Source organism: Eucyclogobius newberryi, unplaced genomic scaffold (assembly GCF_026437365.1).
Source record: "Eucyclogobius newberryi isolate DKJ021-1_F unplaced genomic scaffold, fEucNew1.0.hap1 SCAF_6, whole genome shotgun sequence".
Lineage (NCBI taxonomy): Eukaryota > Metazoa > Chordata > Actinopteri > Gobiiformes > Gobiidae > Eucyclogobius > Eucyclogobius newberryi.
In genome coordinates, this window is record NW_027316278.1 from 16,438,861 (window position 1) to 16,464,272 (window position 25,412).

Consider the following 25,412-nt stretch of genomic DNA (forward strand, 5'->3'; position numbering starts at 1 on the left):
CTAAAACAAATCTGACTGCATCACTTTAGTTCCAGCCCAGACATTCATTACATTCATTTTAGTGATACCTTATGTAGGAATTGTACCTTTTAACGTAGTTTTACGCCTACACGATTTTACAATGCAACAGTTTTCTTACTTGAGAAGAAGTTTTGGTTATTCTTTCCTAATCCAAGACTTTTCCCCATTCGAAACATATATTTAGTTTCATTCAATTCAATCATTCTGAAACACATGGATGGCCCATTTTACAAACAAAGTGCTGCATATATTGAAATAAGATCAACCACTCAACACAATGAATAAAAACAACAGGGTAAAAAGATAACAATAAGTGACAAAAGCTTTATGTTGACAATAATAAATGATTTGAACGTTTGTATTTCTTACACCATGACTTCAGATTGGATTTATTTGGGTCAGTTTGTTCTATGTAAATACCAGAATATGTGCATCATTTAATGTTTTGTCGCCCATTTAAATTAACTATAAACATAAATCTGATTTCAAACAAACAATATGTTGGTGCTCAGATAGTAGTTCCTCCAACACTTTTTAAAAAATCTTAATTGAGTAATTGTTTGATTGATTTTAAAGTAACGTTACTCTCACTTGACTTACTTGAATTTTACAACAGATTTCACACAATAAAACATAACATTGTCGTGAAATTGTTTATTACACAACGTCAACGAAACTGTAGCCTATATTTATAATGCAGCTAAAAATACACAGCTGCTATAGGCTAAAGCTGGCACTAAAAGCAACAAAGTTTAAGTAGTTTCATCTAATTCAAAAATCCACTTAGCGCACAGCCTCACATCACAGCAATGTCATCTGAAAAACGAAATCCAGAAGAGTGGAATAGCCGTTTCCGTTACGCAGGACACACACTCAGCAAAAGCAGACATCATACACATCTGTTCCAATGTGCTCCAGATAATGCATCGTTCTGATTACCGTCTTAACTTCCCCACCACAAAATAAGTTGTCCATCGCGCAAGCAGCAAGGCCCCAAACAGCACAGTGTAGCTGAAGAGAATGAACTTCAGGACCTCTCGAAACGTCCGAAGAAAGCGAATGATCAGAGGCTCCTCGTCAAAATGAAATTTAGTTGTCACATCCTCGACTCTGGGATTGGAGAGTGGTCCCATATTCTCACCTCGACCCATCCTGCAACACATTTTGAACAGTCTTACAATTAAAGCCAATAAAAAGCAATTCTGTAGATCTATAGAAAGTACTTTAATGAGCCTGCTTTGTGGAACAGCATTTATTGCATAATTATTTCCACACACAGAGACTGTAAAAGTAGTTCCTCAGAAACATAAGCATTAATTATTCATTTGTAAGTTGCACAAAATGGTTCAGTATTGATTGGCTTGCTCCTTCATCATTTATGGTGGTTATTGTTAGAATAATTCACTTTTAGGCATCTGCTTCTGCATTTTATCCTTAAACTACTGCCTAAAATAAACACAAAATCTCAAAATGTAAGCTACATCACAGTGACAAACAAGAACCGCTTTAATATCCGGATGAGGAAAAGGAGTCAAATACCATGCAAGCTTAGAATTACCTTTGTTTGCTGCAGATGAGAAAAGAAGCTGGTCAGTGAGGACTCTGTTGTCAGCTCTGAAGTCCAGGAGTTCTGAGCTCTGCCCTGACAGACTGCTGCTTTGGCTCCTCCTCCTGTGATTGATACAAAATGGTGAACAATATTAAACATTTACCTAAAAAGTACAAGGAAAGAAAAACATCCTAGGTCACAAAAGTCAGCATACTTTTTATACTGTGGTAGACAATTTTAAAACAAACATGGGAACAAGGACTTACCAGCTTTGAAAAGTTTACAAAAATATCTGAGTGCACCCGGTCGGTCTCCCTGTGCCCATAGTGTACATGTTGGTGAAAGTATTGACTCGAAAGGGAGATCAAACACCGCACGCAGAGCTGCTATCCTCTACCGGAACACGGAGCAAATGGCCTCCTAATTCAATCAGTGTCCTGCGCTGTCAAATCACGGGCTGCTGTGGGCTGGGCTCTTCAGACAGCACTGGCCCATTATCGGCTGATCAGGAGGCCTGTTACTGCGCTAATTGCTCCTTCAGAGAGCCGGACCCCCGCTGAAGGATACTCTCCCATATGCTTTCCTTTCATCATCTCCTCAGTGATTATTGTTGTCGTGCTAGAAAAAGATCTACATGCAACAAAAAGGCCAATGTCGTGACACTCAATGAAATCAGGAATAATCTCGACATTTAAAACGGTTTATTCATTTATTTTGTTGGCAAAGAAAAGAGTGAGGCATCTTATGGCCCAAAGCCCATTTTACACATATATACAGTCAGAAACAAAAAATGTAACAAGATGGTGTTCTGTAGTCAACGCTTGCTACAATAAACACGGCTCATTTTTTGCAGTACGAGTTGCAAAAACAAAACAACTGGACTAACATGGAAAGGAAAGTGCGTATGTTTGACGTGTCCTGTGACGTTAAGGCGACTCAGGACGTCTGGGATTCAGGCTTGTCCATGAGTGATTTAATCCAGGTTGTGCCGTTGAGAAGTTTGGTCGTGGCTATTACATACTCCATGCCGCTGTCCTCCATTTGAGAGAGGAAACGAAGGGCAGCTATTTCTGCGTACGTTACTCCACCGAGGAAGAAGACCAGAGTCGTGCGGTTCTCCCCTTGCTGACCTATTAAGCGTAAAGAGGGAGAACGTTGAACTAAAAAAAACACGTCAAATTCAATGCATGAGAACAAGGTATGAGAACTGGGCAACGTCATTCTAGATTAAATATGAAACGCTAATTCAGCCATCACTCTGCCACCCCTTGTCTGAAAGTCTCCATTATCACCTTTCAGTTCCCAATAAAGCAAACATGTCCGGACAAAACAACGGTTAATGCCACATCTGCTGCCTAATTAGCACATTGCAAATTGAGCATATAATCAAATTCATCATCCGAACATCCACGGCACCGTTACACCAGCTGTACTCTGCACTTTGTTGTAACGTACAGCTAGACAAACCCAGATAGCGGCATTGTTATTTGTCGCCGCTGTTTTGGAGAATTTATAGCGGTATCAATGCGAGTTCCTTATCTGCGTGGACCAGGCGGGGGGGCGGGGGGAGGGGGGATTGCCGTTTCTGGGTAACGGGACAAACAGCCGACCGAGTCCTTACGTTTCTTGTGAAGCCCGGCAGGCAGCTGTTGTCTCTCCTCGAAGTGTGGACCGGGAAGCATCTTTAGAACTTCTTCGATACTCCGCCATCCAGGCCTCGCCAAGACCTGGGTTAGTCGGATGCTTAGGGGGGCATAGCCACTATACACGTAAGAGATGTCATTGGGGTTCTGCAGAAAACCAAACAAAAAATCACATGTATTAGCGAGTAAACAATAACAGCCCAACAGAGCTAATCGAGTTTTATCATTATACCTGTTCGTTGGCATCCTCCATCCACAGTTTTAGGGTTTTTCTGATTGTGGGGTAGTTGTTCCTGGAGCTGGTTTGTGGCTTCAAGAGTCCGGCCTTCTCAAGGTTGTTTAACGTTAGTATGTGTTCATAGCCGTAAGTCTAAAAAGAGAAAATAGTACGGCATCTGATTTCCCATTCATTTAAAAATACTCAAATACCAGTAACTAAATGTAAATAACACTGCCTTACCTGCAGAATCTCTCGTTTGTAGAAATCTAACACTTTTTGCTTGAGGCCGTTGTTGCACACCGACTGCATACACACGAGTCGCAGTATCTTGATCAGGGGGTCCTTTTGAGCGATCCGGTCTTCTATGTACGTGTTGAGCTAGAAAGTAGTAAGCGTTAAGAGCCATACACGCGCCACTGTCTCTGTTGCTTGAGGAAGAAGTACCTTGTCAGTGTCAACGCCAGTCATGAACTCCTGCTCCACTGTCAGCTTGTCAAAAAAGGCCTCCGATGCTGAAAAACATGTCCCACGTCACAGTTGAGTGTCACGCCAAGTAGTTCAAAGAATTGATCAAACAGACGTTATTTTACGCACTTGTTATATCTTTAATCAGCTCCGCTATTGATGTGTGATTTGCGAGGGAGATCCGCGCTGCCTGCATATGGGGCAGCTGTGATACAAACTGCTTTATTTCTCCCACAGTTTTAGCATTGTGGCGTTCCTATGAGAAACACACACACACAGCAATGCGTTAATTTTATATGTAAACCGGCATGCATTATTAGGGAGTAATTACACAATAGATTAATTCACACTGTCGTAACAAAAAGTGAACAAGACTATACTATAAGACTGTCATTCCTATCTATTTGGGTCTGAGGCTTTCTGCTGGTACACAAACAAATATCATTAACACTTTTCTCTGCCTTATCTCAGCAGATCACTTTCCAAACCACTTGCTGGTTGTCTAATACGTTATCAGTGTGAAAATGTCACAGCCACAATCAGGTGAGCGTCACCGTGCTAATAATGTTTGTATCAACAGGGCAAATTAAAATACAGTGCAAATGTGACTAACCTCAAAAGCAGCGGAAATTATTTTGGCCTTCTTGCTCAGAGCTGATCCGACAGCATTGAAGTTTTTGTCTCTGATTTCTGCATACAGCTCCTCTGCAGAGTTTAGTTGCAGTTTCTTATGCTCCGTTGGTAAATCTTTACTAGCTTCACCTTGCTTTTTCTGTGCAAATTTTTCTGGAGGCAGTTTCACATAACCTGTGGGTTATAAATGTTTTTATTAGCAACTAGTAAAGGGCTCAAACTGATTGAACTCTATACACCCTGACCATTATTAATGCCATAGATTTCATCAATTAGCCCCTCATAAGTCAGTTGGGTAGCTAGTGGCGTAAGCAGGTCAACATTACGGTCCAAGAGAAGAAGTGTATCAAACACTGGCAAGATTTGATTTTGACTCCCTGCAAACTCTCTCTTCATTCGCAGCATCATGTTGGCCACATGCTGTAGACAAGTGGCATATTTATTTGTAGGTTTAAAATGCATTTTTGTTTTAGTACTGTTTCCAGTTTCAAGGACTCACCCGTGCACATTCTCCTTTTCCATAAATCTGTGGTATAGTTCCATAAAGAGCCTGTAGTGTCATAAGGCCTTTGGCTGTGTGATACAGACTTGTTTGATCATTTTCCAAGTAGCATTCCTATACAAAACAAATGTATCACAATTGTTTAATCATTGTTGAAGTACCATAAGGTTTTACTTGTTAAAGATTGTGAGAGTGAGGACTTTGGATTAGACCATACCCTGAAGGCACTTTCATACTCCATAGAAAGCAGATCCCCATCATAAGGTATCAGGTCTAGTATGTACTCGTCAATGTTAATGAAAGAGCCTAATACGCCCAACTCCTTGAGTCTCTGCTCACACAGCATGCTGCGCCGAGGCACAAACAGAATGTGGAAGTCTCGAGAAGAGTGTAATTTATCCTCACTAAAACGTGAAACAAACAAACACACGCAAATTAAGCTCATGAAGTAACTAATCATATATTTAATATAATGCAATAATGTGTTCATGAATCAGAATAACTGGACACACCTGAATACATTGTCAGCAATAATCTCCATGAGCTCCAGTCTGGGTCGAACAAAAAAGATGATGTTTTTGACATCGGCTGAAGGCAATCGCCCTCGCTTCAGGGTGAACATCTTTTCCACTTCATGCTCCTGAAGAACATTGTGAACATGGCATTGGTGAACTTTGTGATGTTGGAACATTTGAACACAGTAATGACTTTATTAGTCACTTACCTTGAGTAATGAATACTGTGCTATTAGTCCAAAGGGCCCGGTGAGGTATTCGTCCCACACTATAGCCTGAAGAGCAACAACATTGTAGTAAAACACAAACAAACATTCGCTTTTTAAGACTAGTTGTAAATAGTTGTAAGATAATGCAGGACAACCTTATTAAAACAGTTTTAACCTACTAGTGTTTTATAACTTAAGTTACATGGTGCAATGACCATAAACATGATCTATGACGAGGAAAGAACTATAATGAGAAAAGTAAATAAATAAATAAATTGTGTTTCCCTTTTCGGAGGAAGACTGCTCGTGGATCTTATATTTCCATGTGATGCACAGGAAATATAACTTAATGCTAAATCTATGTAGCTAACTAGATGCCAGGGCAGCAATTTCCAGTCGGCTAAGCTAACAATAACACGGCTCTCGGAGTGATATTATGAATATAACGTTACCTTGCTTCCCGCACATTTGTCCAAAAACTCACGAAGCTCCTTTCGTGCTGCTTCTCTTAAAATGTTTAAATTGACTCGTCCGTAAGACAAGTGGGCAGCCATTTCTCCAACAGAAACAACAGTCAGGTGACAGCGGGGTGGGTCACCACATCACGTGACAAAGGCGTTGCCATGAAGATAATCCCTCCCAAACTGAAAGAAGAGAAGAAAAAGCCCACTTTTATTCACTCTATTCTTTACTGAAACTGAACCCTCTTTGCGTTCACAGTTTATCCTAATCATGGTATGTGCCAGAACCATGCAATACATACCTTTTCCTGCAGAGGGCGACTTGAGTCCACAAAAGAAGATAGGAAAAAAATAACCTATTTACAGTTTGGAAATATCAATTATATTAACGTAAAAAGCTAACCTAAATAGAGCAAGGCCAAGATAATAAATATTGAATATGGTGTTGACTAATACGCATTGCTACTGGAGCTATGTTTTGTTTTCAAGCAACAGTTGAGGTTTTTGGACACTTTTAGTGGTTTTGAAATAAAATGCTGCGGTGCTGCTATTTAAACATCATGCTGTCATTATATCAGAATATCTGTCCTACTGCATTATGATATCTTACTGTGGGTGAATTAAGCATTTTTACATATCCACTCCAAAACAATTTAATCAGGTGATGAGTGACCACTTAACCATTCTCACTTCAGATCCAGGGGTTTCCTTCCCAGTCTACCAAGGGCTTTCCATCCTCCACGCAGGACTGAGAGCCAGTTCCCACGTACTGTAGAGAGGAGATCCGATGCGCCTCTAGAAACCGAGACCACTCATTCACCACTCGCGCAGAAAAAGGCGCACGGCTCTTTTCGGTGACGGGCACCATGCGCAAAGACTGACTGTGGTCGGATCCTGAGGCTGCACAGACATCGCATAGAGTCCGCATCACTCTCTGACAGCTCACACAGACAGACGCCAGGCAGAGAGAGCCTGGGCTGGATTTTCTGGTATGTCTTTACGATTCTCCTTTTATCTACAGTGCAACCTGTGTCTTATGGACTATTTCGGGACATTCGTTTGCATTTAATCAGTGACTTAGTGAAAACAATATGAATTTATACATGACAAGTTGAATGGATGCAGCATTTCATTCATAAAATAGAAAAGGTGAGAATTAGGTTCTCGAATTTTACACTCACTCGTAACTAAAATTATTGTACGTTTATCTCCATAATATAATGTGAATTTGTTTCTTAATAATTCAAATTAGATACGCCCACTCATGTTTCAATATGCTTAGAGCTGCCTCTTATTAACCTACATCAGGTTGAAGAAACAGTTATGTAAATGAGTATTTCATTGATTCTTTTGTTAAAACATGTTATGTTGTGTCTACTGTATATATATATAATATAATACTTTATCTCTTATAAAGTGATAATAGAGCCTATTACCCTCTGGATTTGTTGCACTGATTTACTACACTATGTCTCATAGTGTTATGCTGCTATTGCATGTAGTGTATTCATGAATGGCTGTGATAAATGTGACTGTGTCTGACTTGAAAGGCCATGTCCTAAATCACTTCTCAACAGATTACAGTGGGTGTCTAGTGGCTGATGGCTGCTTCCTTTTGGCATGGATTTAAAAACAAAAGCTGGATCTTGTGGGAGATTGTCTGCTTACAGTCAGTCCCAGGGCGTTGCTGCAGGATTTTTCTGAGCGCATGCTGGGGCTTTTTGCCTGCAGACACTTGGAGAAGCTTTTAGTGATGGCTGTGCATTTTCCAGTGATCTGATGTTATGGGTCGGGCTGTCAAGTTCTACACTGGCACATGGACAGGTTTAGGCGCCTGCAAGCTGTCGAGTTTTCCTTTTATGTTTGTATTTGTGGGTCTTTGAGTGGTTAGGTACTGAAAATGTTTTTTTTTCTTCTAGAAGATCAACCTGGGAATGTGCTTCTTCCCAGTTCTTCCAACTCCTCCTCCAGAGCTGAAGGATGGGGATTAAATGGGGGAGGGGTAGGGAAAGACGGAATGAATTACATTTTATACATTTGCAGCTGCTTTCTCCAACAAGTACTGTAAGTGGGAGCGGGGCGGGGGTGCTCTCTCATACCCCCTGTTGAAATTAATGTGGGTAAACAAAAGCGCTAGATGTTTCCCTTGGTTTGGCTCAGAAACTGGAGACAGTGAAACTAGCGTTGAAGGAAAGGGTAGAAGATAAAAAAAGGATGGAGGATTTTTGTATTATTTAACGATGAAAGATGCAAGCCGACTGTACTTCTATGTCTCCAGTTGGTCACACCATCTCACTGTATGCACCATTACAGATTCATCCCCAGCAATGCCTTTTAATGACATCATAAAAGCTGTTCTGCGTATGCTTTCAAATCTGGCACAGGTAAAAGCTACTACGAACTGACAGGGCATCTCACACACTCATGCACGCAGCATTTAATCATCCTGATTCTTCTGATCTTGCCGTTTCCATGGTCACAGCTGGTAAAGGTGCATGACTCTATGTTCAGTGTTCCAGCGTGCTTCTCATAATGAAAACACACCGCCAAAGACACACCTCTATACCGCTAATGTCAACATATTCACTTTATTTCACTGCCAATAACACATGAACAGGTGGAACTGCATTCATCTGGAATTTGTCAGAGATTTGCAGATGATACGAAAGACAGACACTAGTAACAATTAAGCAGGATAATCGTGACTTATCGACTATTGAACTGATCTCATTGTCATCATTATTATACAGACTCTTAAACTCATGTCACAAGACTTTTTTATGACAAAGACAGTGGCATTATTTAGTATTTGTGATTTTACATCAGAATCAGAATAGGTTTAATTGTCAATGAACAAAATTCACAAACAGGAACTTGTCAGAATGATCGATCCAACACAAAACAATAAAACAATGAATAAGTAATAACAATAACAATAAGCTATCGTATATTAAAAAAAAAGAAACGAATACAAATAAAAAATAGGCTTATTTATAAGTATTATCTATCTAGAAGTCCTCACTCACCACATTTCAACCTTTAATAGGTTTTTAAATACATGTTTAAAATTGAGAAATGACTACCGGTACTAATTCGAAGTAGAAAAGCATTCACACTCATCAACACTAGGTAAATAACACTTATAGGCTACAATTTACTGTATTTACTTACAGTTCTTTGGCTTGTGAATTCATTTATCATAATGCTTTTCTACTTGATCTAACGCAAATGTGTTTTTTACTGATCTGGTAATTAGAATATAAAAACCTTGGTTGAGTACACAACACATTTATATCTAATGTTTGTACAAGAGAAATGTTCTTATAAATAACCTTCAAAATCTCAACAATCCTTCTCCCTTAAAATACACTCATTTTTCAGGTAGCGAAAGGGTGTTGGAGTTGTTGATATCCAATAGTGAAATCACCAAGAGGAAAAGGTTGAGATTGGATACCACTGAAGCGTAGCAAGCTAGTAATTACTGTACATCTGCATTGACTTTCCAGAACACAAAAAGACATGTAATTAAGGCTACCTTCTTCAAAGAATGCATGTACCGGTAGTAACAAAAGAGCTTTATTGTTCAAAATCTCACCATGGCTACGACGTTGCAGTGATGCTCCTGACCTAACGCTGCAATCCTTCTCCCGATAGACACATGCCTCGTTTGAACATTAGCTTAACGACTATTTTTAAATCTATATTTTTAGCAAACATCTTTCAAAGACAATGGAACATGAGCAGCTTGGGAAAAGAATGAGGGGTCTATGATACTTCCACCATAAACTCACAATCTATTACTTGTGTTATGGCGATGGTGAGCTCTTCAACTTTCGTTTTCTATTCAAGGGTTTCAGCTTTCTGTTATGCTTTTAATTTTCCTTGTCTCTGAGGCCCGGCTGTGATTCTCAGACCAGCGGACTTCTCTCCAGAACATGGATTCTGCTGCTGCTGTGGATTATTCTTTTGCTTCCTTCCACCATTCCTCCATTAATGGGCATGACATTTCGGAGAATTGACTTACCGGTTTATAAATTGTGAGCGAGACTTGAATTGATTTCAAAGTTGATGCGTCTTTATCTGTCCCTTGTTGAAGCCTGCTCTGGGTTGCATAGATTCTACTCATCTACTCATGGCTGAGGGTGACTGCGCAAGTTCTTGCCCTTCACTGGCCACTGATTGTAGCTGATGTTTTAAGGGGGAACCCTGATTGCCTTTAGCGTTTATTTGGGGCAATTTAAAGCCTCTGTCGGTACTTCTTTTACTGAGTTAAAAGAAGGTACATTAAGCAACATGTCTGTTCAATACATCAGCAGCTCGTTGTCCACGTCACACCTCTCAGGGCAGGGATGGGAGATTAATCACAGACGTCCAAACAAATTCTGAACTCACTTTACCCTTGTTGAACTGAACATAATTGATGAGTCTAGTCCTATGAATGACTGAGTACACTTGCTGGATTAAATAGCATACACAATCCAAGTTGCATTACCTGCAGCATTGGTTGTGTTGACTCTGGCATGAATAAAAGGGGGAGCATATTGTTTTGGTGTTTATTAGCGTGGCAATTGCTACAGCATGGAGGCTTGTTGGTCACTATGGTCTTTCCTGTTTGTTTGTCAGCCAGTGTGAGACTTGGAGCGGTGCCTGCCCGGAGAACGCACTTGACAGCATGCAACCCTCAAATTTCGCTCACATTTCATAGGTAAGCCTTTCTCCCAGATGGCGTCGCTGATGGTTCTTGTCAACTCCATTGTCTCGCAGAAAACGTCGATAGTTTGCAAATGCCACTGACTAAAATATTGATATCTTAAACATTGTCGCTCCCTTCATAACAGCAAAAGGCACAATAGGTCAATATGTTCAGTGAGTGGAGATATGAGTGGTAGCAGCAAGGCTTTTATTCAGGGCACAGAGAGAGCAAAAAGGCAACGGGGGTAGAATATGTAAATAATTAAAAAATGCTGAGTGATGTTTTCTTCCTGCAGAGGTCTTGTTGGTGCAGTGCTTTACAGTGTTCCTGTATGTTTATTAGCGTTGAAACTTTTTTAGAGCATACAGAGCATCCGGAAAGTATTTACTTTTTACGCATTTTGTTATGTTATTTCCCTACATTAAAAAATCTATTCAATTATTTTTTGCATCAAAATTCGACAGACAATATACAAAGACAACGTGAAAGAAGGTTGTTTGAATACTTTGAAATCTAAAGCAAAAAAACAAACAAAAAACACTTAACGCTCAATACTTTGTTGATGAGAATAGGGGTGGGACTGCAAAAAGAGCACATTTGTGTAAAAATGATATCCATTGTGATTACATTACATAACGGGCAGGGGGTCCCCATTGATAAGACAATATTGTAACATACTGTAAACACTGTCCCATATATCATATAGACATTATATTTTATCCTTTGCAAAGCATGCTTTTTTTTTGCTTCACGCCTGCTGACATTTGAGTTGAAACAATTGTGTGTAAAAGATAGATAGTTGTAGGATACGTTGCTCCAGTATTGCTCTATTACTGCAAATAAATGTCACCCTTCAAAATGGTTCCTTACAATGTATTTAACACCCTGTCTTGTATACACTGAAGCCGGACTCAAAAACCGTTGCTAAGCTGTTTCTACCCTGTAAAACATTAAGGCTTTGGATTGATCGAGTCTAAAATGGAAAAACACAGGAGCTACAACTGATGAAACATTAATGTCTGTGGTTAAATCATTGCTTGTGTGTATGTCTGTGCTGACATGAATATCAATTCTCATATCTACTTCGCATAAGCACCCCGCAAATGGTTATGGGAAGAATGTGCTGATTTGAGCCTATGCTGGACGACATGTGGCAGGTGCAAGAGTGCTCCAGGGCAAATTCTCTATTTTATGACACTGAAGCTCAAGGCATGATGGGAGATTTTCTTGCAGTAGACCCCTTTGTGGTATTTTGCATTGATCTCACTCTCTCATTAACCCACTTTAGAAATGGCCTCTTTGAAAATTGACAAGGGAATTGTGTCATGTAGTTTAAGAATAATATTCCATCATTGCAATCAAATAGGACACGGGAAGTTAAATGGAATAGATACAGATATTTTCTTGACAAAGCAGCTGTGAACAGAAATCATGAAGGTGAATACGGACTCAAAGCTGGACACTGGACAATTGTTTCAAATATTTGCTACATGCTCTGTGCACATATGGGCCGCATCTCTGTTGTGTTTGAGAGTTTAAAATGTTTGCTAATCTAAGGCAAGGCATGTTTATTTGTAGAGCACAATTCACACACAAGGCAACTTAAAGAGCGTGCATGCATTAAAATCACAAAACAAGAGAAGAGAAGAGTAAATTAAGTAAAAATTAAGGAGAAGACACCTCTCCCTACTCCCCTTTAACTCTCTGCCCTCCTTTCAAAATGATAATGTAGAATCAATCCATCAATATCTTACTGAATAGGTGTCACTGTACTTTCCTCAGACCCTCATCCTCTTAAAGACATCAACTAAATACGTATTCAAAAAGGGAGGAGACCAGGAAACAACATCACAGTGTTGCAGTAATGACTCATATACCTGCTGCCAACTGACAGCAGCAGTAATCACTTGTGAGAGTGACTGAGAAGAAAGACATTAAGCTGGTTACTCATGCTGAGCCCTGAGTTCAAGTTCCCAGGGAGAATGCATGGCCTTGCTTCTAAAAATGAATATGGCAAATGGATGTCAAAAGCTTCAAATGATTACATATCTGTCCCTGACGCATACATGCAGATTTGTATTGATTTTACCTCCAGCACTGAGAAAGGAGGCATCTAAATCGAGCTTCTCCACCCTCATAAGAAATCTTATAGAAGCGTGGGTGACTTACGAGGATCCTACTGATAAATATGTGAGCGAAGCTTCCCTTCTTGTCTATTCTGTTGTCAATTATAATGGATCTGTTATTATTCGTAGTGTCTTCGTGTAGTGTGGTAGTGGTTTGCAAATGTGGCTTGTATGAAGTTTCCAACATTCTGTTATTTACTTGAGTAAATCATGTGCATATAACTGCTGAAAATAAGAGTGTTTACCTTTGCCACTATTATTATTATTATTTTTGTCTCATGTTATTTTATTTTCTATTTCTATTCCCTATTAAGAATATGAGAGGTTTTGTCTTTAAGAGTTTTTTATTAGAGTTTTTCTATTAAGAGTGTTTTTTTTAAAGCTTTCTTTAAAGTTATCTGTTCTTTTACTCCTGTATCTACTTGTGTTGCAACTCCGAAATTTCCCCATTGTGTGGACAAATAAAGGCTTATCTTGTTTGTCTTATAGAGCTTTGGATCAAACATTTAAAAATTTAAGTTTTTCACATACAAAATGTCCAGAGAGATACATACAGATGCAAAAGCAATGTTAAAAGTAAACAACATTGCCGTGAAACAACTTAATGCGCTGCCACTTTTGAATGTCCAGTATTTTGGACAAACATCTTAAAATCTACATTGTTTGTATGATTGTTTCCATAATGAATGAAATAAATATGTTTTATACTATTGTTTTGTTTAATAACAAAACAAAGAACGTTTTTGACATGGGAAAACTTTTTAGTTGGTCTACAGACCACAGACATCACAGTTCCCTATTGTGGATTCCCACATAAAAAAATTGTCATGCTCTGTGACATTCAGAATACCAGCAGCTCTCCAGAGGAGGAAAGTCGCCACCAGACTGAGTCATCTTCTATTGGAGGAAAACATGAAGGAGATGGCCGTGTCACCATGGCACACTCACGGATGACGCACTTGAATCTATTGTAAAACTCCAAAAACGAATAAGGTTGACACAGATGTCATCACTTCATGTGATAACAAGGCTCACCATGACATTTGGCCACATAGACAATTTTATATAATTGGCTACCACTACATTTTCATCTCACTATTTTTTAATACCCATTGCTTAATAGACTAACTAGACAGACAGTCCACTAATGCAAATGGCAAGTAAATTCTGCATAGATGGTGTTATTTCACACACGCACACGCACACACACACACACACACACACACACCCACCCACACGCACACGCACACGCGCACACACACACACACACACGCACACGCACACGCACACACACACACATGCACACACATGCACACACGCGCGCGTACACACACACACACGCACACACGCGCGCGTACACACACACACACGCACACACATAGATATTAACATCCTACGTTGGATTCTGGGTTTTTCTATAAACATAATCGCTTATCAAACAAATCTGTCTCTATTCTGTAGTTAAGTTGTAGTCCATTTATTTTCTACTCTGTTCACTTCATTTTACACCCAAAATAATTATGTATTTGGAATATGCTATAACTTCCTCTGCAGCATGCAACCATTTTTCTTTGATTGTTCATTCCTCGTTTCTTACTGCACAAAATCATCTGCCTTTCTCCACTTAAACAGTATTCATTCTTATCTTTTTAATGAGGCATTTTGTTTTTTGTATTATGTGGTGTAAAGATCATGAATCATAGTTATTAGATTTGTTTAAACGGCTGGCTATTATTTTACAAATTTATCAGCAGACTCTAGAGGAACATGTCGATTGCACAACTGCAACTATTTTGTACACACTAATCAGTCTTGTCATTGCTTAGTGCATTTTTATGTGAAATCTAAATATAAGACTTTAGCTTTAGCCCCATAGTCCATGGGGCTAAAGCTAAGTCCATGTCCCCGATGTAATCACAACTATCCACAGAACTAGTGCTGATTGCCCCAACACTGAATAACCTCCTCCTTAATTATGCTCGGCGTGTCAACATTCACGATGATCCTGAGATAAGAAGGTCCACAGTTCATTGTCTTGTGTGAAAGATGACTTTAGACACGTCTTACTGTCAGGGCACTGCTGAAAAGTGGGTAGAGACGTGCATTCCCATAAGACCATCCCGCCACTGTTGGATGGTTCGGTTGCAACAGTATTGAGGGAGGTGGGGGTACACCATCGTTTCTATAGATAGCACAGCAAATGTATTATTATTCTGTAAATCCTCAGGTAGTGCACCAGATAAAAGCTGCAGGTATGTTAAGCTTAGCACTGCTCATTTTTATAGTCCTCTACTTACAATTGGCCCGTTTTAACTGTTCTGAATAGGTTGCGTTCATGTGACATCTCAACACTCCAATAAAACAAATATATACATAAATAATATATAAACAGTGATCAAATCTAGAACTGGAAGACAGATCAGAATTCTATGGTGGAATTGGATGTTTGACCTGGTTTATGGTTAATATCTCTGTAATTACTGATCTTAACCACATGAAAGTGCATAAATTAACAAAAAATACTTTTTTTCCCACTCTTTTTTTTCAGAATGTGGCGCAATTATTAAACCTCGCAAATTTGTGGGACACATTTACAGATCATATACTTTTTTTTTTTTTTTATTTTTGTGAACAGCGAAACTTCCTTGGAAATTATTACATAAAATTGTGAATTGTGAACGTGAATGCAACCTATAAGTATACCTTAGTGATTTTCCTGTCATCATTATGCATCTTTATCTCTACCTGCTATTCCAGCCTCACTCCCAGTATTTGAGTGGTTCCCGGAGGCTTTGAGCTGCTGTTGAATGGATGGCGTTCTTCCGGTGAGGAGACAGCAGGTCATCACTGAGTGTCGTACTTCCCCTCAGGACATACAGCGTATCCTCGGGCCAGTGCCGCAGTATAACTCTTTGTATTGTAAGACTGATAGAGACTTGAAACTGCCCTAATTCAATTGCCCTGTCTGGAGAAGCGGGCCTAGATTTGCTTGTGGCGTGTACAGATTTTTTTCCTCTGCATTTGATTTTGCGATTCTACTGGGGCTTTGTGTCAGGAGCAATGGGCCCTGCATCTGAGGCTGCATCCTTCGGGTTAGTTTCTAGTTGATGAGGGACCCTGAGAACATGAGGCGGGGACTCTTTGGAGATTATGTATTATTAAATGCAAAGGATTTTTATTAAAGTCTCTGGAATCATAACTTTTATACATGGACCTTCAGTGACACGATTATGAGGCCTGGGCTGCATTCCCAGACTTTATTTCCTGCCTTATGAGTACAAACACAGCAGAATCTCATCTCTCACCATACTCTTGAAAGGTACTGTGGGGAGGCAAAAAGTCAACTGGACAAATGTTTTAACAGTAAAGATGCTCTGCCATCCATCTACGTTGCTTCTTCAGTTCATCTGACAGAGAACTGGTGAGTCACTGCCTTATATCTGTCTGAAGGGAGGCGCTTACTACACTGAAACTAACAAACTAGTTGTTTACAGGCATGGGTATCTGTTGTTATTTAGGTCTATTCGACTACTCTAAGGGGTGAACTGTCAACCGAGTCATATTTATCATAATCACATCCCTAACGGGTCGTCCTACTTTTATTAGCACTCTATGAATAGCCCTATTTTTTCTTTTGTTTGGTGAAAGGTTGTAACTTAGACCCCCATTTCGTTTCAGAGATGGATTGTCCTTCCCGACAAATATGGCCTCTTAAAGACCTCTCTCAAACTACCTCTTCTCCTTTGCCATGATTTGAACTTCACTGTCCTTACAGGCGTGGTTAGTGGCTTTGAGATGGAGATGCAGCAGACTGGGCTCCTAAGCAGCTCTTGCAACAATGTTGGTACATTCTCTTATGGAGTGGCTGTTTGGTTTCACCTCTCTAACGTGCATTGCAGTCCTCACTACACTGAATGGAGTACATTAAACACACTGTTTATGGCTCTGTGTTTGGCTTTGTTTGTGGCTCTGTTTGTGGGGTATTTCTCAGTTATTATGAAACTCGATATTCATTGTGGCAATTTTATGTAAATTAGGTGATCATGAAAAACACCGTGAAAATCCTAATAAAAGGCAGACAATGGTTTGTTATTGAAGTAACACCTGCGTCTGTTGTATCGTATTGCATTTAATTATGTATGAGCAATAGTAAGTTGATTATTTACACTGCATTACTCCTTTAATATGGTCAATGTGCCTTTGTATGCATCACATCGGCTACAAGCTTTGTTTTGTAACTATTTACGATTGCATTGTCCTTGTCAAATAAATAAACAAATAAAAATAAAATGTAACTTCATATGGAGGATACACCACTTTGCCACAGTATGGCATTAAACATATAGTGTTTTACTGCTCAAAAATTCTATCGTATCTAACCATTAAATTGTACTGGCGGTGTCACCTCCGTATTTCCTTAGAGATGGATATGTTTAATGCCATACTGTGACACTTTCCAGACAGACATTATGCTTGTTACTGTGTTTCCCAGAGAATGTAAGAAAAATAGCACCTTTTCCCTTCCCACCACATGTGTTCAGGGTAGTTTCATAAAAAATGTATTCTGCAAAATATCCTCCTCCATTTTGTCCGACCTTCTCTTCAAAGCGTAGCCACTGGAACTGCTTGAGCCAAGACCACCCACTTTCCTTCTGGTCAATATTCTAAATGCAAAAACATATTTTCAATAAACATTTCATTAGAGGAAAGGTTTGTCTTCACAGCACCCATGGTGTATTGTATTATGCACTGAAGCTGTTTCCTGAAAATGATGAGGGAGAGAATTTTGTCAAAACAAGCTTAGAAAGTGAATCTCCTGCTGATTAGTTTTCAGAATTGGCAATAACATCTGCTTAGCTAGCTCTTGGTACAGTATATTGGCAAGAAAATAGTTCAATTAAATGATGAAAAAAGATGAAGAGAAAATGTGTATATTGGGAATTATTTAATACATCACCCAAATACATATTTTGGCTCTGCGACTGTGGTAAAGGTTTATGGATAATTGCTCCTTCATCTGAAGTCAGTGATTGCAGTATTTGAGAAGGTATTGGGGAAATGCCAGTTGGGTTTCTGCATTGCCTTGGCGCACACATTTAGTGCCAATTTCTTTCCCTTATTCCCTAAACTGCAATTTGGTCAATGCAGTGCAAAGAGAAAAATTCCAGGGGTTTATTGATTTTTATTGTATTATTTTATTTCTTTGTATTTATTGCAGGCTGTGACAGAGCAGTCATGACAGACACTGTGATGAGTGGTGGTTCAGATCGCTGGGTATCAAACAATAGACAAAGGGGAATGCATTCAAGGTAAGCATTTTAAGCACTTCTGTTTTGATTGTGAAGCCTAATTAATTAAATGATGTCTTTCTTTCCCTTAACTTTCATCTTAACAATGCAGCGATAAAGAGCAGTAAGTATATATATGTAAATCTATCTGACTCTTGTATAAACTCTAACAGCCTTGATTCAGTTGTGTGCACAATATTGCATGGAAATTGTGCCTATAAATACATACCACAAAGCTGTTGTAACTAAACTGGAGGCTGTTTGGCTAATAGGGAGAACTGGACCATGCGGCAAGGTCCTGGTTCAGGTCCAGACCTGACAGATGAAGAGAAGGAGATTATCAACAATGTAATTGCCCGCGCTGAGAAAATGGAGAACATGGAACAAGAGAGAATTGGGTAAATAATTGTGCTTATATAGCTTATATTATTTTTGTTTAATATTCAGTACATCAAGCAAGACATCAACAAATGCTTCTGGAAAGTTATTCCCCTTCTGTAATTCCATTTAAAGGGTGTTACTTTTATATACATTCCCTTACGTTAATCCTTTTTGATAGTTGATAGTTGTTCCAGATAGCTAGGAAGATAAGTGGTTTGAAAGTGTACTGGATCTATATATTTTTATGTTTTTCAATTCATTAGGGATATGAGTTTAAAGTTTACATTATATTCTTATACAATGTGCTGCTGGTTATTACATACAGAAGCAAAACGTTTTGTATCCTAATTTGGTGTGTTTCAGGCGCTTGATAAATAATTTGGATGACATGAAGAAGACGGTGTGTGGGGATGGAGTGTCCCGCTGTTTGGTGTGTGGAGAGCAGCTGGGCTCGCCTGGGGTCAGCTCAGTGGTGTGTGAAGACTGCAAAAAGGTACCCAATTAGTCAGACAAACACAGGAACTCATTTCTCTATTTCATTCTTTGTTTGCTAGTTTTTTGTATTATTCTGCAAATAGTTGGAAATCTTTTTTGTTTTTCCTCCTGCCGTGTAGAGCATGTGTACCAAGTGTGGTACGCAGTGTAGCAGCCGACCACGTGCTGTGTGGCTATGCAAGATCTGCAGGGAACAGAGAGAGGTATGCTACTGCTGGGCTTGAAAGAACACAACAACAACAACAGCAGCAGCAGCAACAACAACTACTACAACAACAACTACAACAACAACTACAACAACTACAACAACAACAACAAATATAGCCGCAAGCGGCAATGATCGGCCCTCGCCACGCCGCCGCCACACCGCCGCCACGCCGCAAGAGGAGGGGGCGCTAACGCGCCCCAATTGTCCTTTTATTACGCCTACTGCTGAATCTGTGACGCTGTCACATCTTCTCCCCTTTGTTTTATCATCAAAAAGCTATTTTATTTTGAATTCTTGGCAAAATGTGCGGCTTTGCCGCACAGACACCGTGACTCTTTGAATGAAAATGTGGATAACTTTTGATGGTCCTGAAGATGAGTCTCACCAAATTTCAGGTTAATATGTCTAACGCCCTGGGAGGAGTTTGTGAAAGTCTAAAGTGTAAACATGTTCTGGCGATTTCCCCATTGGAATAACATGAAAGGTTTCGGTCATCGTTACGGCAACGCCATAACAATTATGACATGGGTCTCATTGACTTTTTTGATGGGGATGCCAAAATTGAGTTGTGTGTCAAATTTCATATAATTTCGCAAAACTAAACATTTAACCTCCATATAAAATCTGTAGGGGGCGCTGTGGCGCCAAATGAATTTATTTCACTTCAAGTAGGTTTAGGGCAAAGAGTTTAACAACTGATTCTAATTTGACGCAATTCGGACTTTATCTGCGCAAACGGCAGAAATTTTAAATATGGGAGATTTCTGAAATTCTAGCTACAGTTTGCGGCTTCGCCGCACAGAGACCGTGAGAGGTATCAATGTAATTTGGATAACTTTCGATGTCCCACTCCTCAGTAGCATTTTCACCAAATTTCAGCTTTTTAGGGCCAACGCCCTGGGAGGAGTTCGTAAAAGTACGACGTTTGGAAAAACTCCGAAGTCATGTTTAGCCATTTTTGAAGCAATATGGCCGACATTTGGTTGGGCGGACGGCGTTGCCGTAATAATATTTTTTACTTCTCTTGTCACCATCTACCTCTGCGCCAAATTTCATGATTCTACGATCAGATTTTTTTTGGGTCATTTCCCATCTCTCAATGCATTTTTGGTACATTTGGGGGCGCTGACGCGCCAATTTTTTTATTTTAGAAAAGGGAAATAGCCAGAATGTAGAGAGGCACGATTTTTAGAGGTGTGAACATTTTTGTGACTTTTCGTCAATGTTCACTGGGTGAAAAATAGGGGGGTTGGTCCCGAGAAGAAGAAAGAAGAAAGAATTAAAGCCGCAAGCGGCATCCAACGGCCCTCGCGGGCCGCCGGCCTTCCGACACTGCGCTTTCGACTTGATAAAGATGGCGCCCTATTGTGTGTTGAATTAAAAAAGAACTTGACAGACGGCGACACATTGGACATGGCCAATCCAGTGCAAATCAACACAAGTGTCAGTCAAATTTGCTGCTCCGCCGCACAGAGACCGTGACACTTGGAATATAAATATGGATAACTTTTGATGCCCCGCTTGTGTAGATGATATTTCCCAAAGTAAAGCTTGATCGAGCTATTGCCCATGGAGGAGTTTGTTAAAGTGTGAAGCGTAAATGTGAACATTTCAAAGATTTGGCGTTTTCCCATTTGTGACAGTATATTTGCAGCTCCACGGCACAGAGACCGTACCACTTAATATCAAAATATGACTAATTTTTTATGCCCCGTTTGTGTAGATGATTTCCCCCAAATATGAGTTTGATCAGACAATCACCCTAGGAGGAGTTCGTTAAAGTGTGAAGCGTAAAAATGTGGTGATTTGAGCAATTTCGCGATTTTCCCATAAGGATATCATGGGATGTTTCTGTCATCGTTACGGTTACGCCGTACAAAATATGACTTTGGCTCTCATACTTTTATGATCAGGATGGCAAATTAGAATTTTGTGCAAAATATAATGTCATTTGGAAAAACTCTATTGTTTATAGGCCACTCTGAAGGCCAAATAGTCAGAATTCAGGGAAAAGTTTGCGGCTCCGTCGCACAGAGACCGTAAAAGTTATCCTTAAAATTTGGATAACTTTAGATGCCCCACTTGTCTAGGGGACGTACACCGATTTTGAGGTCGGTGGGCAAAACGCACTAGGAGGAGTTCGTTAAAGTGTGAAACAGAAAAATGTGGATATTCGAGAGATTTAGCAATTTTCCCATAGGGATAACATGGGAGGTTTCCGTCATGGCTACGGCTACGCCGTAAAAATTAAGGCATAAGTTTGATTGGCCTTTTGCTCGGGACCCCAAAATAGAATTTTGGGCAAAGTTTAGAACATTTGTGTAAAACCAGTTTTTGTCCATCAATGTTCACTCAAAGGCAACTCTGTAGGGGGCGCTATCGCGCCCATTTCAATTTTGTCATGCTAAACTGGTCCAAACTTGAAAGTTTAACAACTGATTCAAATTTGGTCCTAATCGGACTCGTTTTGATCAAATGGGAGCAATTTTTAGATCTGCAATATTCCAAAATAAGTTGTCCAACTTTGCGGCTGCGCCGCACACAGACCGGTAAAGGTATCTCAAAAAATTTGATAACTTTAGATGCCCCACTTGTCCAGAGGACGTACGCCGATTTTGAAGTCGGTGGGCAAAACGCCCTAGGAGGAGTTCGTCAAAGTTTGACGTGAACAAAATGGCTAACACAGCGTGTTTTCATTTTCAAAGGAAGATGGCGGCCATAGGGTAAGTCTGGGGGCGTGGCCACAATATTTATTTTTTTTTGTCCTCACGAGAGGAATGCGTGTCCCGAATTTTGTAGCTTTACGCCAAAGTTGACCTCGGGGCGTCTCCCATAGGCGCAATGTATTTTGACTTTTGTCGGTGGCGCTGTCGCGGCATTTTTTAACGAAAAAAAAAATGGCCCAGAAAAAACAAAATTTTTCGCCGATTCTGAATTTTGGGCAAAGTTTGGTGAGTTTTTGAGCATGTTCAGGGGGTCAAATTAGAGCTCAAAAAGCAGAAGAACAAGAAAAATAATAAAAATTAAAGCCGCAAGCGGCATCCAACGGCCCTCGCGGGCCGCCGGCCTTCCGACTCTGCTCTCTGCATTTTACAGAGATGGCGCTAACGCAATTATCTAAGAACTAAGACAGCGACACATTGGACATGTGGACAACCAGTGCAAATGAACACAAATGTCGGTCAAATATGCAGCTCCAGCGCACAGAGACCGTGACACTTGGAATAAAAATATGGATAACTTTTGATGCTCCGCTTGTGTAGATTATTTTTCCCAAATATGAGCTTGATCGAGCTATTGCCCACAGAGGAGTTCATTAAAGTGTGAAGCATAAATGTGAACATTTCAAGGATTTGGCGTTTTTCCCATTTGTGACAGTATATTTGCAGCTCCACGGCACAGAGACCGTAGCACTTAAAATCAAAATATGGATAACTTTGATGCCCCATTTGTGTAGATGATTTCCCCAAATATGAGCTTGATCGGGCAATCGGCCTAGGAGGAGTTGGTGAAAGTGTGAAGCGTGAAAATGTGGTCATTTTAGAGATTTCGCTGTTTTCCCATTTCTGACATATATTTGCGGGTCCGCCACACAGAGACCGTAGCACTTAGAATCAAAATATGGGTAAGTTTTGATGGCCCGCTTGTGTAGATGATTTTCCCCAAATATGAGCTTGATCGGACAATCGCCCTAGGAGGAGTTTGTTAAAGTGTGAAGTGTAAAAATGTGGTGATTTGAGCGATTCTACGATTTTCCCATAAGGATAACATGGGATGTTTCTGTCAACGCTACGGTTACGCCGTACAAAATATGACTTTGGCTCTCATACTTGTATGATCAGGATGGCAAATTAGAATTTAGTGCAAAATGTCATGTCATTTGGAAAAACTCTATTGTTTATAGGCCACTCTGAAGGCCAAATAGTCAGAATTCTGGGAAACGTTTGCGGCTCCGTCGCACAGAGACCGTAAAAGTTATCCTTAAAATTTGGATAACTTTAGATGCCCCACTTGTCTAGAGGACGTACACCGATTTTGAGGTTGGTGGGCAAAACGCACTAGGAGGAGTTCGTTGAAGTGTAAAACATAATTAAAGCCGCAAGCGGCATCCAACGGCCCTCGCGGGCCGCCGGCCTTCCGACTCTGCTCTCTGCATTTTACAGAGATGGCGCTAACGCAATTGTCTAAGAACTAAGACAGCGACACATTGGACATGTACAATGCTGTGCTTAACCAGTGCAAATTAACACAAATGTCGGTCAAATGTGCAGCTCCAGCGCACAGAGACCGTGACACTTGGAATAAAAATATGGATAACTTTTGATGCTCCGCTTGTGTAGATTATTTTTCCCAAATATGAGCTTGATCGAGCTATTGCCCACAGAGGAGTTCATTAAAGTGTGAAGCATAAATGTGAACATTTCAAGGATTTGGCGTTTTTCCCATTTGTGACAGTATATTTGCAGCTCCACGGCACAGAGACCGTACCACTTAAAATCAAAATATGGATAACTTTTGATGCCCCATTTGTGTAGATGATTTCCCCAAATATGAGCTTGATCGGGCAATCGGCCTAGGAGGAGTTGGTGAAAGTGTGAAGCGTGAAAATGTGGTCATTTTGGAGATTTCGCTGTTTTCCCATTTCTGACATATATTTGCGGGTCCGCCACACAGAGACCGTAGCACTTAGAATCAAAATATGGATAAGTTTTGATGGCCCGCTTGTGTAGATGATTTTCCCCAAATATGAGCTTGATCGGACAATCGCCCTAGGAGGAGTTTGTTAAAGTGTGAAGTGTAAAAATGTGGTGATTTGAGCGATTCTACGATTTTCCCATAAGGATAACATGGGATGTTTCTGTCAACGCTACGGTTACGCCGTACAAAATATGACTTTGGCTCTCATACTTGTATGATCAGGATGGCAAATTAGAATTTAGTGCAAAATGTCATGTCATTTGGAAAAACTCTATTGTTTATAGGCCACTCTGAAGGCCAAATAGTCAGAATTCTGGGAAACGTTTGCGGCTCCGTCGCACAGAGACCGTAAAAGTTATCCTTAAAATTTGGATAACTTTAGATGCACCACTTGTCTAGAGGACGTACACCGATTTTGAGGTTGGTGGGCAAAACGCACTAGGAGGAGTTCGTTGAAGTGTAAAACATAAAAATGTGGTAATTTGAGAGATTTTGCGGTTTTCCCATAGGGATAACATGGGAGGTTTCTGTCATCGCTACGACTACGCCGTAAAAATTTAGGCATTTTTGTGATTGGCTTTTGTGATCGGGACGGCAAAATAGAATTTTGGGTAAAGTTTAGACAATTTTGGTAAAACTAATTTTTGACCTTCAATGTTAATTTAAAGGTCACTCTGTAGGGGGCGCTATCGCGGCCATTTCAATTTTGTCAGCCTAAACTGGTCCAAACTAGAAAGTTTAACAACTGATTCAAATTTGGTCCTAATCGGACTGGTTTTGATCAAATGGGAGCAATTTTTAGATCTGCAATATTCCAAAATAAGTTGTCCAACTTTGCGGCTGCGCCGCACACAGACCGTTAAAGGTATCTCAAAAAATTGAATAACTTTAGATGCCCCACTTGTCCAGAGGACGTACGCCGATTTTGAAGTCGGTGGGCAAAACGCCCTAGGAGGAGTTCGTCAAAGTTTGACGTGAACAAAATGACTAACACAGCGTATTTTCATTTTCAAAGGAAGATGGCGGCCATAGGGTAAGTCTGGGGGCGTGGCCACAATGATTTTTTTTGTTCGCCCTCACGAGAGGAATGCGTGTCCCGAATTTCGTAGCTTTACGCCAAAGTTGACCTCGGGGCATCTCCCATAGGCGCAATGTATTTTGACTTTTGTCGGTGGCGCTGTCGCGCCATTTTTTAACGAAAAAAAAAATGGCCCAGAAAAAATAAAATTTTTCGCCGATTCTGAATTTTGGGCAAAGTTTGGTGAGTTTTTGAGCATGTTCAGGGGGTCAAATTAGAGTTCAAAG

The 25,412-nt window shown here is 40.1% G+C and overlaps 2 protein-coding genes across 2 annotated transcripts in view; one reads left to right on the top strand and one right to left on the bottom strand.

Moving 5' to 3' along the window:
• Positions 1-2,256: 2,256 nt before the first annotated feature.
• vps33a (VPS33A core subunit of CORVET and HOPS complexes) lies at positions 2,257-6,358 on the bottom strand. The gene is made up of 13 exons (XM_072432987.1): positions 6,210-6,358; positions 5,758-5,823; positions 5,546-5,673; positions 5,251-5,437; positions 5,031-5,147; positions 4,777-4,951; positions 4,512-4,705; positions 4,028-4,154; positions 3,878-3,945; positions 3,674-3,811; positions 3,446-3,583; positions 3,192-3,360; positions 2,257-2,700 (listed from the first exon to the last, which is right to left on the bottom strand). Exons 1-13 carry the CDS (start codon positions 6,309-6,311, stop codon positions 2,507-2,509), a joined length of 1,803 nt encoding a protein of 600 aa, XP_072289088.1. The 5' UTR covers positions 6,312-6,358; the 3' UTR covers positions 2,257-2,506.
• A 558-nt stretch (positions 6,359-6,916) lies between these two features.
• Positions 6,917-25,412, top strand: part of LOC140346648 (rabphilin-3A-like) — a 29,062-nt gene continuing 10,566 nt past the window's right edge. Inside the window, exons 1-6 of the mRNA XM_072432810.1 lie at positions 6,917-7,207; positions 18,256-18,346; positions 18,438-18,449; positions 18,598-18,723; positions 19,070-19,199; positions 19,321-19,404. Coding sequence (XP_072288911.1) covers positions 18,273-18,346; positions 18,438-18,449; positions 18,598-18,723; positions 19,070-19,199; positions 19,321-19,404 — 426 coding nt within the window. The 5' untranslated portion in view covers positions 6,917-7,207; positions 18,256-18,272. The remainder of the gene's footprint in view (positions 7,208-18,255; positions 18,347-18,437; positions 18,450-18,597; positions 18,724-19,069; positions 19,200-19,320; positions 19,405-25,412) is intronic.